The 15820-nt window shown below is 44.9% G+C and overlaps 1 protein-coding gene across 3 annotated transcripts in view; it reads left to right on the forward strand.

The window, feature by feature from the left end:
- NUCB2 (nucleobindin 2) overlaps nt 1-15820 on the forward strand; it is a 449912-nt gene that overhangs the window by 205659 nt on the left and 228433 nt on the right. For all 3 annotated transcript variants that reach the window (XM_078681045.1, XM_078681047.1, XM_078681046.1), the window contains exon 7: nt 6360-6450. In XM_078681045.1, the coding sequence (XP_078537171.1) occupies nt 6360-6450 (91 nt within the window). The remainder of the gene's footprint in view (nt 1-6359; nt 6451-15820) is intronic.

The following is a 15820-nucleotide window of genomic DNA, read 5'->3' on the forward strand; positions in this document are numbered from 1 at the left end:
CCTTTCTTTGTCCAGGACTTCAGCGGCTTCTCCCTTCCGGGCCATATCTCGCTGCACCCGCTTCGCGGGAGCCGCATCGGCGTGAGAGACTCAGGGGGTAATTCTTGAAGAACTTGCTGCAGGGCGGTACCGGGTAAGAGGTGCTAGCGGGGCTGCGAGTGTGCAGGGACTCCAGGAACCAGGAGTCCCTGCGAGACCGACGTCCAGCTTCCGGTCCGCTCTCCCTGCTGGCCCGCCCCCCGCCCTCCACGCCCCTATATCCTCTCACATACCTCCCGCAGCGCGGGACGCAGCACGGGCAAAGAGCGGGCCCTCTGAGGCCCTCGTTGGCCAGAGTAGGCTGGGCTGGGCCTATCCCCTAACATCTGTGGCTCAGTGACCCGTGCTCTGCCATACGCTGGATATGTCGACTGAAGAGGAAACCCCTGGGAAAAAAGGAAGATTACGTAATGGGTCATTGGATAATTATTTCCCTAAGGTTCGGAGTGAGGGCGAAAAGGATTCAATTTTAGATGAGCGTAGGGTTGAGCGGCGTCGCTCAGTTGAGAGCATGAAAAATAGACCCCTCCTTGATAGTATTAATCTCGTTATGACGCGGGAGGGAGGCTCACTAGACATGAGTGGGGATAATGCTAGTCAAGAAGGTGTTCCCCTCTTGTTTCGTGATTTTTCATCCACACCTTGCTTGCCCTCGGACAACAGTATAATTGTTCCCCCTACCCTTAGCCCCGGTCGCACCACTGTCACAGCCAAGCCTAGGAAACAGAAACCTAAGCATTTAGTTGTTGACCAGATTCACCGCCCACCGCCAACTAAAAAAAGGAGGAAACTAAGGGAGGCACCAGGTAAGGCAAAAATCCCGCATTCTGATTTTGGTAAAGGGCTAAAACACCTCGACCAAACTGAGAGTGCTCTAGCAGAGGGGCTGGTTTTCCCACCAGCAGTAGTACCGCCTTTGGAAAACAGTTCATCTTAAGCAGCTGCACAGGCTGTGGTTCCTGACATAAACGCTGGGACTATAGCATTAGTTACTCCACCTCCCCCCTCATTAATAGGGAACTTGGAGTTTCTGCTGAGATCTCTCCTTTTACCTATTAATGAGTCCATTAAAAAGGTTGAAATTAGACTGACCATTTTGGAAACTGCTATAAATAGCATGGTCACTCGGACCAAAGCCCAGGGGAGTGGGGTGGCGCTTTCCACAGCTCAGGCCAAGCTCCCCACTACTACTGTGTCTAACACCCCAACTGCCCCATCTCAGCCGGTCAAACACAAGCCACAGTCACCGGGTAGGGTCGACCCTCGCTCCCAAAATCCACCTCCCCTTAAACATCCAATTATATCAGCAACCAAAACAGGAGGTGACCCCAAAAAGTTAGTCTCATTGGGCCCGACAAGTAATAAACTGTACGACCATGGGGTAGGTAGATATACCAGAGACCTACGGAAAAAGGTGCCACAAGTGGAGATTCCCCCAGAAGCAGTGCCCTTTGTGGTGGTTCTGACTGGGGTCCCTCCATTAGCTGAAAACAAGAAGGAGGGGTATGTTGATCTTAAAAATAAAATCATCCACTGGTTGAGGACACATAGGCCCATAGCACCCAATATAGATGGGGATATAGTACACGTTAGACGGATTAACTGGCTGGGTAGCAGAAATAAAGATATAGAGGGGGACCTAGTGGTGGTCAACTTTAGAGACCCTCGGGCTGTAGATTATATCTTAAACTGGCCACCTGGAAACGGGGACACTCGTATCATTCCTCGGGCCCTAACGTATTTCTACCCCAGGCCAGAGGCCCTTGCTCCTAATTATCCAAATAATCGCCACTATCACAGGCACCCGCCTACCTTGCCTAATAACAATATTTTCCCCCACTATGGGCAACACTTTGCCTCGGTGGGCGATCATCATTCTGCCTGGTCCATGGAGCCCTCTAGACACACAATGAATCATGGCACCAGGATGGAACATCTTAGACCCTTTACCCCCTTGGACACCTACAATCGGTTTTCACAGCTCTCGGGGCTGGAAGATTGCGATTGATGTTTAGTGCCCAGGGGGGAGAGAAGTAATCTCCCTGGTGAGGAGGCTCCACGACTTTGTGACAGTATAGTCACAGGACAAGTTAGATCACCCTTATCCCAAATTCCCATTACTAATATTGTTATTGAGGCTTCTCCGGTAGCCGGGAGTATGGCCAATATGGCTAGCTGCTCAGCAAATCCCAATCCCGAGGACCAGGAGTTGGGTAGCTGCACGACCGCAGTGGATATTGAGGGGGTGAAAAAGGGGGTTCAGACCAAAGTGTCCTATGGTCGTCGGGTAATAAAATTGTTATCCTGGAACGTAGCGGGGTTAAAAAGGAAGTTAGATATACGGGAATGGCATACATTCATCGAGAAATTCGATGTTTGTCTGTTTCAGGAGACCTGGAGTCTAATACCCTTGAATAAATCAGGGTACACCACCTACTTTTTGCCAGCAGTAAGTAAAGGGAAGGGCAGACCGGCAGGAGGCCTCATGGTCTGGATAAAAATTGATCTAGACTGGGAGGTCAAACGCCATAATATGGAGTGTAGTGACATACTCCACCTCTCTTCTAGAGGAAACACAGAGGGAAGCAGGCTTGATCTATTTAACGTGTATGCCAGAGGGGCACCTGGGGATGCCGCCTCCTTAATTTTATCTGCTCTGGATTTAGCCTTAGCTAATTGCCCTTCATCAGCAAAAACCATCGTGGGGGGGGATTTCAACTGTACGTTTGAACCCCTCTTCGGAGATGACCCCCTGGGTATTGAAGACGTAGACTTGAAATGGTCCATTCCAACCCTATCCCTGCCCTCTATTAAAAAATGGTCAGCTAGGGCAATTCAAATCAATGCACTAACTAGGGATCATAAGCTAAGAGCCCTCAATGGTAGGACTCTATCCGACCGGGCAGGTGCACTGACTTTCAATAGACTTACTGGGCCGTCCCGAATTGACTACATCCTAATGGATGTTAGTTTGTGGGCAGACCTTATTGATATGGAAGTGCTCCCAAGTCAGGATAGCGACCATAACCCCCTGTGTTGTAAGTTCAATTGGGGCAGCATTAAAGACAAGAGAGTGAACGCCCCCATAAAGACAACCAAAGAGATCATCCCATGCAATAACAACCGCAGATTGAAATGGGACAAAGCTAACCTCAAGGAGGATGACCTAGGAACGATTAAATCCCTGGTGGAGGGCCTGAATTCTGACCTGGTGGCTTGGGACTGTGAAATCCAGACTAGTACGTTTCCTCACACTTCCTTCGACTCAGCTTATAAAGCTACAATTGATCAAGTTGGTCATTTTTTTACCTCCAAAGGGAAAAGTCATAGGAAAACTATTACGCCTCCCATCTCAAATAAACCATGGTACTCAGACCAGTGTAAGGGCAAAAGGAAAAATCTGACAAAAGCCCTGCGTTCTGGGGATCCTTTGCTGGTTAGAGCGGCCAGGAAGGACTACCAGAAAGCACTATCGCTGGCTAAACGGGAGTGGGAGGAACAGCACTGGAAAGACCTATCCAATGCTGTGAGTAGGAGGAACCCGAACCTCTTTTGGGATCTAATTAACAGAGCCAGGCAGGGGAAATCGCAACCATTAGCAGCTCACATAACCAGCCAGCAATGGTTTAATCACTTCTTATGTTTATATGGTGGCAATGAAGAGTCAGGCAGCCCTGAGGTAGCTAGTTTTAGCGTTGGGGATACCTCTGGGGCGGATGAACTCCCATTTACGGCCACCGAAGCAGCGATGGCGATTAAACGGCTAACCCCCAAGAAGGCGGCCGGTCCGGATGGGATCCCCGGGGACCTGCTGATCGTGGAACCGCTGGCTTGGGCTAATTTAATCGCCACAATTATGAACTTGATCGCTAGGGGACACCCGGTGCCAGACTCCTGGAAGGGGGCTGAGGTGGTAACAGTGTTCAAGAAGGGGGCAAGAGATGATCCTGCGAACTACAGACCTATCAGTTTGATAGATATAATCCAGAAAGTGGTCGGCAGGGTCATCATCTCAAGGGTAGACGATTGGATGGAGGCTGCTATTATTCTCTCCCACCTTCAAGCGGGCTTCAGAAGAAAGGTAGGCACGATAGACCAGGTCTTTCGTTTTTTTGTCATCTATTGGAAGGCAGTTACCATCAAGAAAGGCAGTTTATATATGGCCTTCATAGATCTCAAGACGGCTTTTGACCTGGTCCCTCGGGCTAAACTATGGGAGATCCTAGGAGAGATGGGATTTCCTAGTAGACTTCTGAGTCTAATCGTAAAGCTCCACGAGGGGAACTATGCGAGGGTCAGATGGGGATCCCAGGGACAGTTAACGGATAGGGTCCCGGTGAGGAGAGGAGTACGCCAGGGTTGTGTTATGGCCCCGACTCTTTTCTCCCTATTTGTGAATGGAGTGGTGGACCATCTGAAAGGGGAAGAGTCGGATGCCCCATCCCTGGCGGGGGAAAGAATCCCCACTCTACTCTTCGCCGATGACACCCTATTGATCTCCAAATCCCCAGTGGGTCTGCAAAAACTCTTGGACCGATTTAGCTCCTTTTGTACTAATAGAGGCTTAATTATCAACACCTCAAAAACGAAACTGATGGCATTTTCCCCCTCTAAAAGATTTAAAAATAACTTTCTGCTTAACGGGGCCCCCCTGGAGATGGTCGATTCATTTGACTATCTTGGAGTTCGCATTAACAGTCGAATGACTTGGAAGGACCATCTGGCCAAAATGTTACTCAGTCACCAAAGAGTATCTGGGGTGACTCTGAGGGAGCTCCGCGAGTCACGTAGTAAACCTGTTTCCCCGGCCGTGGCGATTTATTAGGGTCAGATTCTCCCGGCGGCATTATATGGCTCCGAGCTCTGGGGGTTCGAAAATGTATCAGATCTTTCCACAGCAGAAAATAGTTTTCTGAGGGAGGTAGTGGCTCTCCCCGCTTCCACACCACTGATCCCCCTGAGACTAGATTTGGGCAGAAGAGCCCTTAAGGATTTGGTGAGACTACGCCCATTGCTCTTCTGGACCCGTTTAAGAAGGACTGAGGAGCTTGCTAAATATGCTGAAGGGTTGGATGATCTTCTTCTGCTTGACACTGGAAACAAAATAGGTTGGCTGAATAATGTGAGAAACCTGGTTCTCAAATTAGGACTAAGTGATGCTTGGGAGTCTCAAACGTCGCCGCCCAAGGAAGTGATTAAAAAACTATATTGGGACTGGGTACAGAGCAAGGCACTGAGTGGTTTGGATGGAGGTTCACTCACGGAGCGATTCTTGCAAATTAAATGGGTGAAAAAACTAGAACCCTTCCTCGACCTGATAACCAAACCTCTAGATAGAGCGCTATATCTAAAACTGAGGTATGGGACGCTCCCGGTGTATGACTTTACGACGAGGTGGTCCAACTCTGGTGCCCCACTGCGTTCGTGTCCAGGCTGTGCAGCACCCAAGGAGACTGTGGCCCATCTATTCTTTGCCTGCCCTGCCTATAAAGTGGCCCGGAAAATCTGGCTGAAACCTGTGTGCAGGGAGTTGGGGTTGAGGTGTCAGTCAGGCACTACGTGTACTTTCTTCAGATTCATCATCCACCTTTATGATATGCGGGGTGGCAAAATTTCTGGATAGTGTGTGGGTGACGCGCTCCCGGTTACTGAAATTGTACTCTAGGGAACTAACGGTCTGATGTTGTAACCGTTGTAGTAAGCTAGTGACTGTGGCGCATTCCGTAAACCCAGGACTCTTCTTTTATATGCTGTAGCATTTTATAGTTTTTAGTGGGAGAATTGATAAAGTATAAAGTACTATGTATATGTATTCTTTTATGGTGATCAAATTTGCCGAATAAAGATTATTATCATCGTATTAGGGCTCTCGGGAGACCACTACCACCCTGCCCCATGTACCACCTGACTCATAATAAAACCCCAAGTGTTTTTCTGATAGGTTTGGGAGGGGTTCCTGTAATATAGAGAGAAATCCGAGCTTCTCCATTTTGTGCATTCATTATAGGTGTGAAGACCGCAATTGCCATGCGAAGAGCTATTAAAGATGCTTCCAGTTTTTTTGTATGTATAGCTGCCAAAGCAACCAGTGTTTTTTACCCAGCAGCACTTTGTATTCTGGAACTTGTTGTTTCACTTTTTTGTTTGGAACTCCCAAGTACCAATATTCAAATTGTAGCTGCTTGGAAAGTTCGTATTGGTGAAATGTGAAACATGCAGAGTCCTTGAATATTGTTTGCTGAGGTGCTGCAAAAATGTAATGTGCTGTGTTAAAGAGTTGTTCTGATGCTGAGTTGCAGTCATTTTCATTACTTTTAAAGGGAAGCAAGGACCAACTTAAAGAGGTTTGGGAAGAAGCAGATGGGCTTGATCCAAATGATTTTGACCCCAAGACATTCTTTAGGTTACATGGTAAGGGAAGATTTATTCTTGTATACTAACGTTATAGTGCATTTTTGTTGGGGGTTTTACTATGCATTGATCATGTAACTATAGATAAATGAGTAGTTTTAAAGATACTGTTATAGTAAAGATATAATGCCAGCATGAATAGAAAATTAAAAATAAAGCTGAAAAATTATGGTATGCATGTGTGAGTGTAACTATAATTCTACTGACACCTACCTGTGTGTGTGTGTGTGTGTGTGTATGTATATATATATATATATTCACTGAAAAAAACCATAGGTTTTACACCAGTTATAGTTAGCTGGAAGTTTTACTCGCATAAAACCATTGAAATTCCCACGTTATAGTTAGTTGGACTCACTATAACTTGCGCGTGCAATGCACTGCTGATGACGTCACATATTACATCACTCATGACATGGTCAGTGACATCACTCATGACATCACTCATGACACCATCCAGTTAATGTGTGCCTTTCTGAAAATTAAATATTAGTGAGTAATGTTTAAATATTTAAATATATGTATTAGTGTTTCACTTTGTGTATAAGTGGCGGCATGGGTTGGTGAGTAGCTAAATGTGTATGTATATGGGTTATTAGATGTTTTTCTTAGTATCAGTATGAGTGTTTGTATGGCTTGGTGGGGGTATTACTTAGCACATAGATGCATGAGTGACTGACTCTGTTTGTATGTGTTTTGAAGACAGCATATGTGCAGGACTGTATGGGTGGATGAGTGTATATATGTGTGTGTTAGTGACTGAATGACTGTCTCACTAGTGTCTTTATCAGTAACTACATATGTTTTAATCTAGTATACGTGAATATTGATGTATATAAGTGAGTATATGTGAGAGTGAGGGATTGTAAGAGTTCCTGTTTAAATTAGTATGTGTTTCTATAAGTGATTGTTTAAGAGAGTAAGTATGTGTAAGTTTCCTTAGAAGTAAAGTGGTAGTGTGTGTATAGCTGTATATGCAAATAAATGGATGTTCAATAGTTTATTTGCATGTGTGAGTATGTGTGTGAGTAACTTTTGGATGCCTGTCAGTGTGTAACAGGATGTATAGGTGTATCACTACATATGATGAGTGAGTATATCTATGAGTGACTATATAGAACTGTTGGTGAATGAGTGGATGTGTATATAGATGGTGGAATTATTGAATTGGTTGTTGTAAGTGGTATGGGTATCCATTTTTTTGAAAATGTTAGTTTCTATTTTTGAATATGTGTTTCAAGGGTTACATTACAGTGAAAGAAGGTCTGTCACTCTGTCACAAGGATGGTGTCATCAGTGATGTCATGAGTGATGTCACTGACCATGTCATGAGTGATGTAATATGTGACGTCATCAGCAGTGCATTGCACGCGCAAGTTATAGTGAGTCCAACTAACTATAACGTGGGAATTTCAATGGTTTTATGCGAGTAAAACTTCCAGCTAACTATAACTGGTGTAAAACCTATGGTTTTTTCAGTGAATTTAATAGTTTTTTTTTATGCTAATTCCTAACTATAACTGGTGTGAAACCTATGGTTTTTTCAGTGAATTTCAATGGTTTTTTAATAGCAAATCTTTATAGGTATAAAAAAATAATAAATTTTAAAACAGATTTTATATTGTATAATTATGTCAAATTTTTTTTTTAATTTTTTTTATTTTTAACCCCGGGGCGCTCCCGGGGCGCGTACTGGTGAACGCACGGGTAAGCGCAATGTTACGGCGCGCCCCGGGGCGCGTACCGGGGAGCGTCCCGTTAGCGCTATTCTCGCGAACGAAACAACATAATGACGGATCGCGTAGACGCGTGATGCGTCATATGACGCACAGCGTAAGCGCAGCCGGAAGCACGCGTGCGCTTACGATCGCGCAATGTCCTGACGCGCTTATGCTACGCGCCCCGGGGCGCATAGCGTAAGCGCGTCGGGTCATGTGACCTGAAAATAAAACTTTTCATTGGTTCATTTCACTTTTGGTTTCCTAATGATGTAAGGCCAGGTCATGTGACCTAAAAATAACACTTTTGATTGGTTTAGAACAGTTTTCTTTTCCAAATGATAAAAGACCCCACCTTTTTTCCTCATTCTACCTTTGTGCTTTGAGAGAGGAAGACCTGCAGTTATTTCAGTAGAAAATGGCTACATTAGCTGCAGCTGCTGGAGCTTCTGGTCCACCACCACCACCACCACAAGGACCACCACAACTTCACAGTGGTGGAGATCAAGAAGAGGAGGAGGAGAGGAGATTCGTCCGAGAGGACAATATTACCTACAAACCTAAAGAGCACATCATCTTGCAGTTTTTTTCAATCCCCAATGACAAGAAAAAAGTAAATGCGCCTAAGGCAACCTGCTTAATATGCCATCAGGAGCTGTCAAGGGGGAATCCCAACAAAAAGTACTCCTTTGGCAACCACACCATGATCAGGCATATGCTACGCAGGCATCCAAATAACTATGCTAGGGCAGAGGTCAGGGAACTGGCCAGAAACCCTGTCCAATCTTTTGCCAGCACCTCCCAAACTAATGATCCCACCCCATCGGGACCGGAAGTTAGGGAAATGTGCTCCACCATACAAAGAAAGTTTCACAATTTAAAAATGGTTTGTATTTTTTGTGGACAAACAATATGCTATGGACAGCAAAGCATCACACTTATTAACCTTGCTTAGGATAACCACAAGTGCCCAAAGAAACATTTATTTTTTCCGCCTTTTTTGTTGCTCCTGTTGAGCCCTTTAGAATTCCCTATTTTTTGTTTCTCCCCTTAAAAAATACAAAAAAAATATAAAACTTCAGAAAAGCCCAAAAAAATTAAAAATGTTCCAAAAAACAATAAAATATAAAACAATAAAAAAACAGTTCTTTTTAGAACTACCTTTAATTTATAAAAATAAACCTATAGTTTTAAAGAATCTCTGTCAATCTTTTTTCAACAGGGTACGCGTACCGGTACGCTCCCCGGGGCGCGTACCGGGCGCTCCCCCCTCGAAAATCGAAAAAAAATTACAGATTTTTTTGACCCGCGGGACCCTTTTATGGCCCCCACGTCAAACCTAGGGGGGGAAGGGGGGGTCTACCCTGCCCCCTTTTGATTATTTCCCCCTTTGTTTTTACCACCTTTTGTGTCTCGATCCTACCGAGACACAAGATGGCGGCCGCTCCGGACTGTTTCGAATGTTTACAGACACCCGAGAGCCAATCAGCTTTCCGTGCGCAAGTCGCGTGGCGCGCCCGGAGCGCTCCCCGGTATGCGTACCGGGGCGCGGCTATAGATATATACATTTTTTGGAACCTAAATTACTCAAAATCCTCTGGAGCACATATCTTGAGACATAGCAAAGGCACATCGGGCTACCAGTCCCTACAATTTTGCCAAGTTTGGTGAAAATCCATTCAGCCGTTCGAGCTAAAAGTGAGACCGACCGCCCTATGGAAATTAACATGGGGAAAACATGTTTTGGGACCCCCCTTTTATCTCAGCCCCCGCTTGACGAATCCCCCCCAAACTTTCAGGGAAGGAGCGGAGAGCCGCGAGGCAAAGTTAAGGAAAAATTCAGGCAGATTCCTCAACTGGCGCCAAAGTTATTCCCAATAGAATGTTGCGGTTTCCCTATGGAAAACAATCCTAACTATAACTACCTACTGGCGACCGCCAGTAGGTAATATATATATATATATATATATATATATATATATATATATATATATATATATATATATATATTATAGCCAGTAGGTATATATAGTTAGGACCTAGCTACCATAGGAAATCCGCAATATTCTATTGTGAATAACTTTGGCGCCGGTGGAGGAATTTGCGTGTAATTTTCCAAAATTTAGGCCAGCTCCGCTGCGCTCCTTCCCTGAAAGTTTCGGGGGGATTCGTGAAATGGGGGCTGAGAAAAATGGGGGCCCCCAAAACGTGTTTTCCCATGTTAATTTCCATAGGACGAATTGACAAGGCTACAGCCCGAACCGCTGAACGGAATTTCACCAAACTTTGCAAAATTGTAGGGACTGGTACGCAGAAGTGCCTTTGCTATATTTGGTGAAAATTGCTCCAGTGTTTTTTCGAAAATTAACTTCAAAAAAATATATATATCTATAGGCGCGCTCCGAGCGCTTACCAGTACGCTTACCCGTACGCGTACCGTACGCGTACGTACGCGTACCTCTCCATGCACGAGATGCATGCTGATTGGCTGCCACTGTCTGTCAACTCTCCAAAACAGAAATTGTGGGCAGCCATCTTGTGCCTCAGTAGACTGAGGTACAGGAAAGCAGAAAAACAAACGTGTAGAAATCGCAAAGGGGGCAGGGTAGAAGCACCCAGACCCCCTAGGCCTGCTCAGGGGGTCCCCCAAGGCAAAAAAAATTAAATACATTTTTTAAAAAGTCGCGGGGTACGCGTACCGTACGCTCACGGTATGCGTACCCCGCGATTTAAAAAATATATATATTTTTTTTTTGGGCCTGGGGGGTCCTTGTGGGACCCCCTGAGCAGGCCTAGGGGGTCAGGGTGCTTCTACCCTGCCCCCTTTGCGAGTTTTCCACATTTGTTTCACTGCTTTCTTGTGCCTTGGTTCTACCGAGGCACAAGATGGCTGCCAACACTTCCTGGTTTGGAGTGTTGACAGACAGTGGCAGCCAATCAGCATGCCTTCCCGAGAAAGCTGCATGATCATTGGCTGTCAACACTTCTAACCAGGAAGTGTTGGCATCCATCTTGTGCTCGGTAGACTGAGGCACAAGGAAGCAGAAAAACAAACGTGTAGAACACAAAAAGGGGGCAGGGTAGAAACACCCTGACCCCCTAGGGCTGCTCAGATGGTCCCACTAGGATATTAAGCTCTTCCATGCTAATGACAAGGTCAGCTCGTCATGCAGTACCACTGGAGCTGTGCTTATGACGAGCTGACCTTGTCATGAACATGGCAAATCTGGAGCTTTCCGCACAGGAGAAAAATACCCTGTAGCATTGAAGGTGTTAATATATTTAAACGTTATCCGCTAATAGAATTAGCATTTAAAAAACCTTGCAAATTCACTGAAAAAACCATAGGTTTAAGGCCTTGTATAGTTAGGAATTAGCATTTAAAAAACCTTTAAAATTCACTGAAAAAACCATAGGTTTCAGGCCTTATATAGTTAGGAATTAGCATTTAAAAAACCTTTGAAATTCACACAAAAAAACTATAAGTTTTAGGGGTGTTATAGTTAGCTGGACATTTCACTAATACAAAACCATTGAAATTGCTCCTAGTTGTACTAACTATATTTCGCGCACCCGCATTCCACTGCTGATGATGTCACATATTACATAATTCATGACATGGTAAGTGACATCACTGATGACATCTCAAATGACATCAATGATGGCATCACTGATCTTCGGTGGCTTCTTTACTTTCCAAGGTGTTGGAAAGCCCAGGGTCCGCCTCTCCATACAAAGGAATCCAGGGAGGCTGCATTGCGGTCCGTGACTGCACGGAGGAATAGAAAGCACTGTCTTCTTGATCTCTGCTTGGCTGATTCTCTTTTTTGGAGGGGCTGGAACGTCAGGGGACCGGAGGAAGCATTTCTGCGAAATACAGCTACTGGGTATTGATTTTAATTCACCTTCATTTTCCCTGCACTTCGTCAAAACCACTTTGGACACTCCCTGCGCAGCACTTACCTGGACTATGATTTCTGGGACTTGTGGTTCCTACGAATCACAATTGGTGAGCAGTGACTACAGGAGGGGGTGTGGCGACTCACAGCCAATTGAACTGTGGCAGGCTGATACTTGTATGGGTGAACGAATCTCCAGCAATGATTATGGCGTCTGAGGAAGGCCGAAACTCGTCCGAAATGCATTATGCCAGCACTTTGAAATAAATGCTTCCACCTGATTCCCCGCTGTGGCCCCTGCTTCTTTACTTGTTGGAGGAGTGTCCTGTGATATACTAAAGTTAAAAAGTAAATCCCTACAACCTAACTGTAAAAAAGCAAAGGTTAAAGTGATGTTATATTTAGGAGAAAATGTCAGTAAAAAAAGAACAATATTAATTCAAAGAAACCCTGAAATTCACCAGTTATTGGAGCTTACTATAATTTGCACGCCCTTGTGCACTGCGTGTCCTTACATATTACATCACTCATGACACGTTCAGTGACCTCATTGAAGACATCTCAAATTACATCATTGACATCACTGATGACCTCATCGCACCTACTGTTGTCCAATTTCTGTATAAAACATTCGTCTTTCAAATATGTAAATAAGTTCTAAATATTGCAGAATCCTTTAACTTATAAGTAACATTACCATGCATGGTATATAAAATAACATTGTACTGCGGTGCAGTGCTTAATTTGTAAAAGATTAAGTCCCGATGCTCGAAAACTGCATTTGAGCTGCCATGGAATTTTGCATTTTGCATTTTATGTGTTCTTGGTGCTTTCGCCACCACCTAAGAGCTAAAAGGTGCAATATCTAAGCACACACAATTTTCACTCAGCTCACAAACGCTACTAATACTGTTTTGTGCATATTTGTATTCTATCACCAGATGCAGGCGACCGGAATGCGCATATGTTAACTTCTGCAAGAGAAGCCTGATAGACAGGGCACGAGTCGGGGGTACACCCAGGTTCACCGCGTCCACCCACTATTTTCACAGGGTGGATGCCGTACCCCCCTGCCAAGAATTTTGGTCCCACAGAAATATCTTGAACTTGTCCCAATGTAAGACAACGGGACACGTTCAGGAGCACCTGTACGTTGTCTGCTTTCCATTCCCAGCACCAACGTGCATGCAGCAAGGGGCCTTTTTCTTTCCACCTCCATATGTGCCACAGATAAAGGGAGAAGTTAAATAGCCATCAGGCCTCCTTTTGATCGACTATCAGATCGGAGGCGGCCTGGCATCTCACCCTTAAATTCAAATGCAAGAGAGAAGAAACATTAGCACAGTGCTTGTTATCGCTTCACAAGTACTTAAGAGATGCATTTTTTGTACTTTGTTCAGTTTTTGCACACAAGTACATGCACTGTAAGACTGTCTGATGTGTTGGTCTGTCCCAATATTTACACAAATAGCAATTTAAATAGCATTTACATTTATTTCTTAGTGCTGTTCATCCCAATGCACAGTGTTAGAGCACCTTGCATAACATACACATTATCCACTCAAAATCAGTTGTGTAAGTGTGCAAATCAGTGTTTAAGATGCGTTACTTGAGACAGTCAGGGTTGCAAGGTGTAGGAGTCAAATGCACTTCATAGCTCACTGTTGTCTACTAGAAGGATTACAATTTATGAACTGCAAGTTACAAAAGGACCTCTGTTTTCAAAGCAGTAATTCATTTACTTATCTACATAAAATAAAAATCTGTGAGCTGCATGTTACATGATGTGCTTTGCAGGAGACAACTTTAAAAAAAACATATTTATTGCATTTTCAGTTGGCATATGTTATAACATACACATATCCGAGCGCTATTACATAATTAAGTGGTACATTTATGCTCACAGCATTGTATAAGATGCACACCATGTGTTGTGATATCATGACTAATAAACCCGAAGAGGGTAGCAACAAAATAGAGGTTCAACAATCCCCAAACGCCCTGTCCCCCTCCCGGCCAAGAACATTGGGTGATTATGTTTTGCAGGAGACAACTTAATCTTCTGACTACTTTGATTCAAACTAAACAAAACCCAGATCGCTCTAACAAATGAGTAAACCTCCAGAGTTATCTCTCCATTATTATTTTTCCTTGAGATTTATTGGGCACCTCAGCAGCAGATGCTTTAACCCCATAAAATATTTAAAAATGCAGACTTTGCAACCAATTAAGCAGAACAGATCTACTACCATGCTTTTCCTTGTTGCTAATTTCTTTATGGCAGGGTTTAAAACATGTTTTTATTAGTTGAGGCCTCGATTTTGCTTCCGGATTTCACCACTTTTTTGGCACAACCCGTCACCCAGTCTTATGTGTCAAATATCATAAAACACTTGCATGTACTTATGATACACCTGATAAAGATATGTGTGAGATCTTAGTATTTGATGTCACTTCCTGTGATGCAACTTGGAATGTCACACATCCTGACGTCGTGTGCTGTATTGGCACGTGTCATAATGTCACGTGCATACTGCCTAACTTTATCAGCCCCCCCACTTCTTTTTATAGGACTTGTGCCCTGCTGATAGGAATGCACACTTGTAAAAAACGGGGTGGTTGTCCGTTGCACAACAAGTTCACTATGACGGAATGCCAAACATGACCACTGACTGTAGTAAAAAGACAGCAGTAGCCTATAGTTTGACACAGCTTGAGTATCGGGAATCTCTTAGCAGGCATGTGGGAGGAATCATGACTTTACACAGTGCAGTGGAGGGCGGAGGGGAATAAGAAGTGTCTCGCATCTCATCAGGCATCTCAACTGGGACCTGTGCGTGGCAGAAGTAGTGTCAGGGACATGACGGCGAGCTGGCCAGCGTGGGGTCTGGTGCTAGGCTGGAGGTGCGGGAAGGGAAAGTGGCACACCTGGGATGCACGAGGTGGCTTGGCGCTGGAGCTGACATTCAGCCAGGCCTTTCGGTGCAAGCAGGCAGCCAGCGCAGGTACCAGGCTAGCTCTGGCGGGAATCTCCCACCTGCTTCTGGTAACCGCCGGCTGACACAGAGCCAGTACTGGAACACACACAGCAGCTGGCACTGGGGATAATGATGAACCCGCTGTAGTGCCAATACTGGGGCACAAGCAGCCTCTGGCACCGGGATGATGCTGAGCTCGCCAGAGTGAGGAGAAAAATGTATAGTCCCGGCCCTGTGAATTAAGTGATGGTGCTGAGTACCGGACACCACCGGCACAAATTAAGCATTGCTGCAGTACTTCTAAAGGCATAGACTCCAGTGTGTTTACAATGTACACGTTTTTACCTATGGTTCACTACCTCCCAGATACCAAAGCACTATTGTATGCCAATCACCAATTACACCCAGCCTTCAACCTATGCAAAATGCAAAGAGCCTACACCGTCCTTACATTTTACAACATGAGATGGTCAAAAGTATTCCACGTACACCCTTTTGCCTGTGCTCTTTACTCAGTCTACTCCTACTAAGCACCAAAGTACCATTTTTGTGCACAGCTCCTCTCGGAAGGCTCTGTATTTTTCAGACATCCAAGATCTATCAGTTACCCATACTCCTGATTCATACACCCTTCACCCATTGGAAAACACTTTAGACAGGCCACTCCTCTAGACACCGCCTCCCTGTAAAACTCTCTAACACCAATTACATACAGCAGTCACTATGAGTAAAACTCTTTACACTACCCTTTCCCTCCAACCACTGAAGTCCCATT

This window comes from Lissotriton helveticus, chromosome 3_1 (genome assembly GCF_964261635.1).
Source record: "Lissotriton helveticus chromosome 3_1, aLisHel1.1, whole genome shotgun sequence".
NCBI lineage: Eukaryota > Metazoa > Chordata > Amphibia > Caudata > Salamandridae > Lissotriton > Lissotriton helveticus.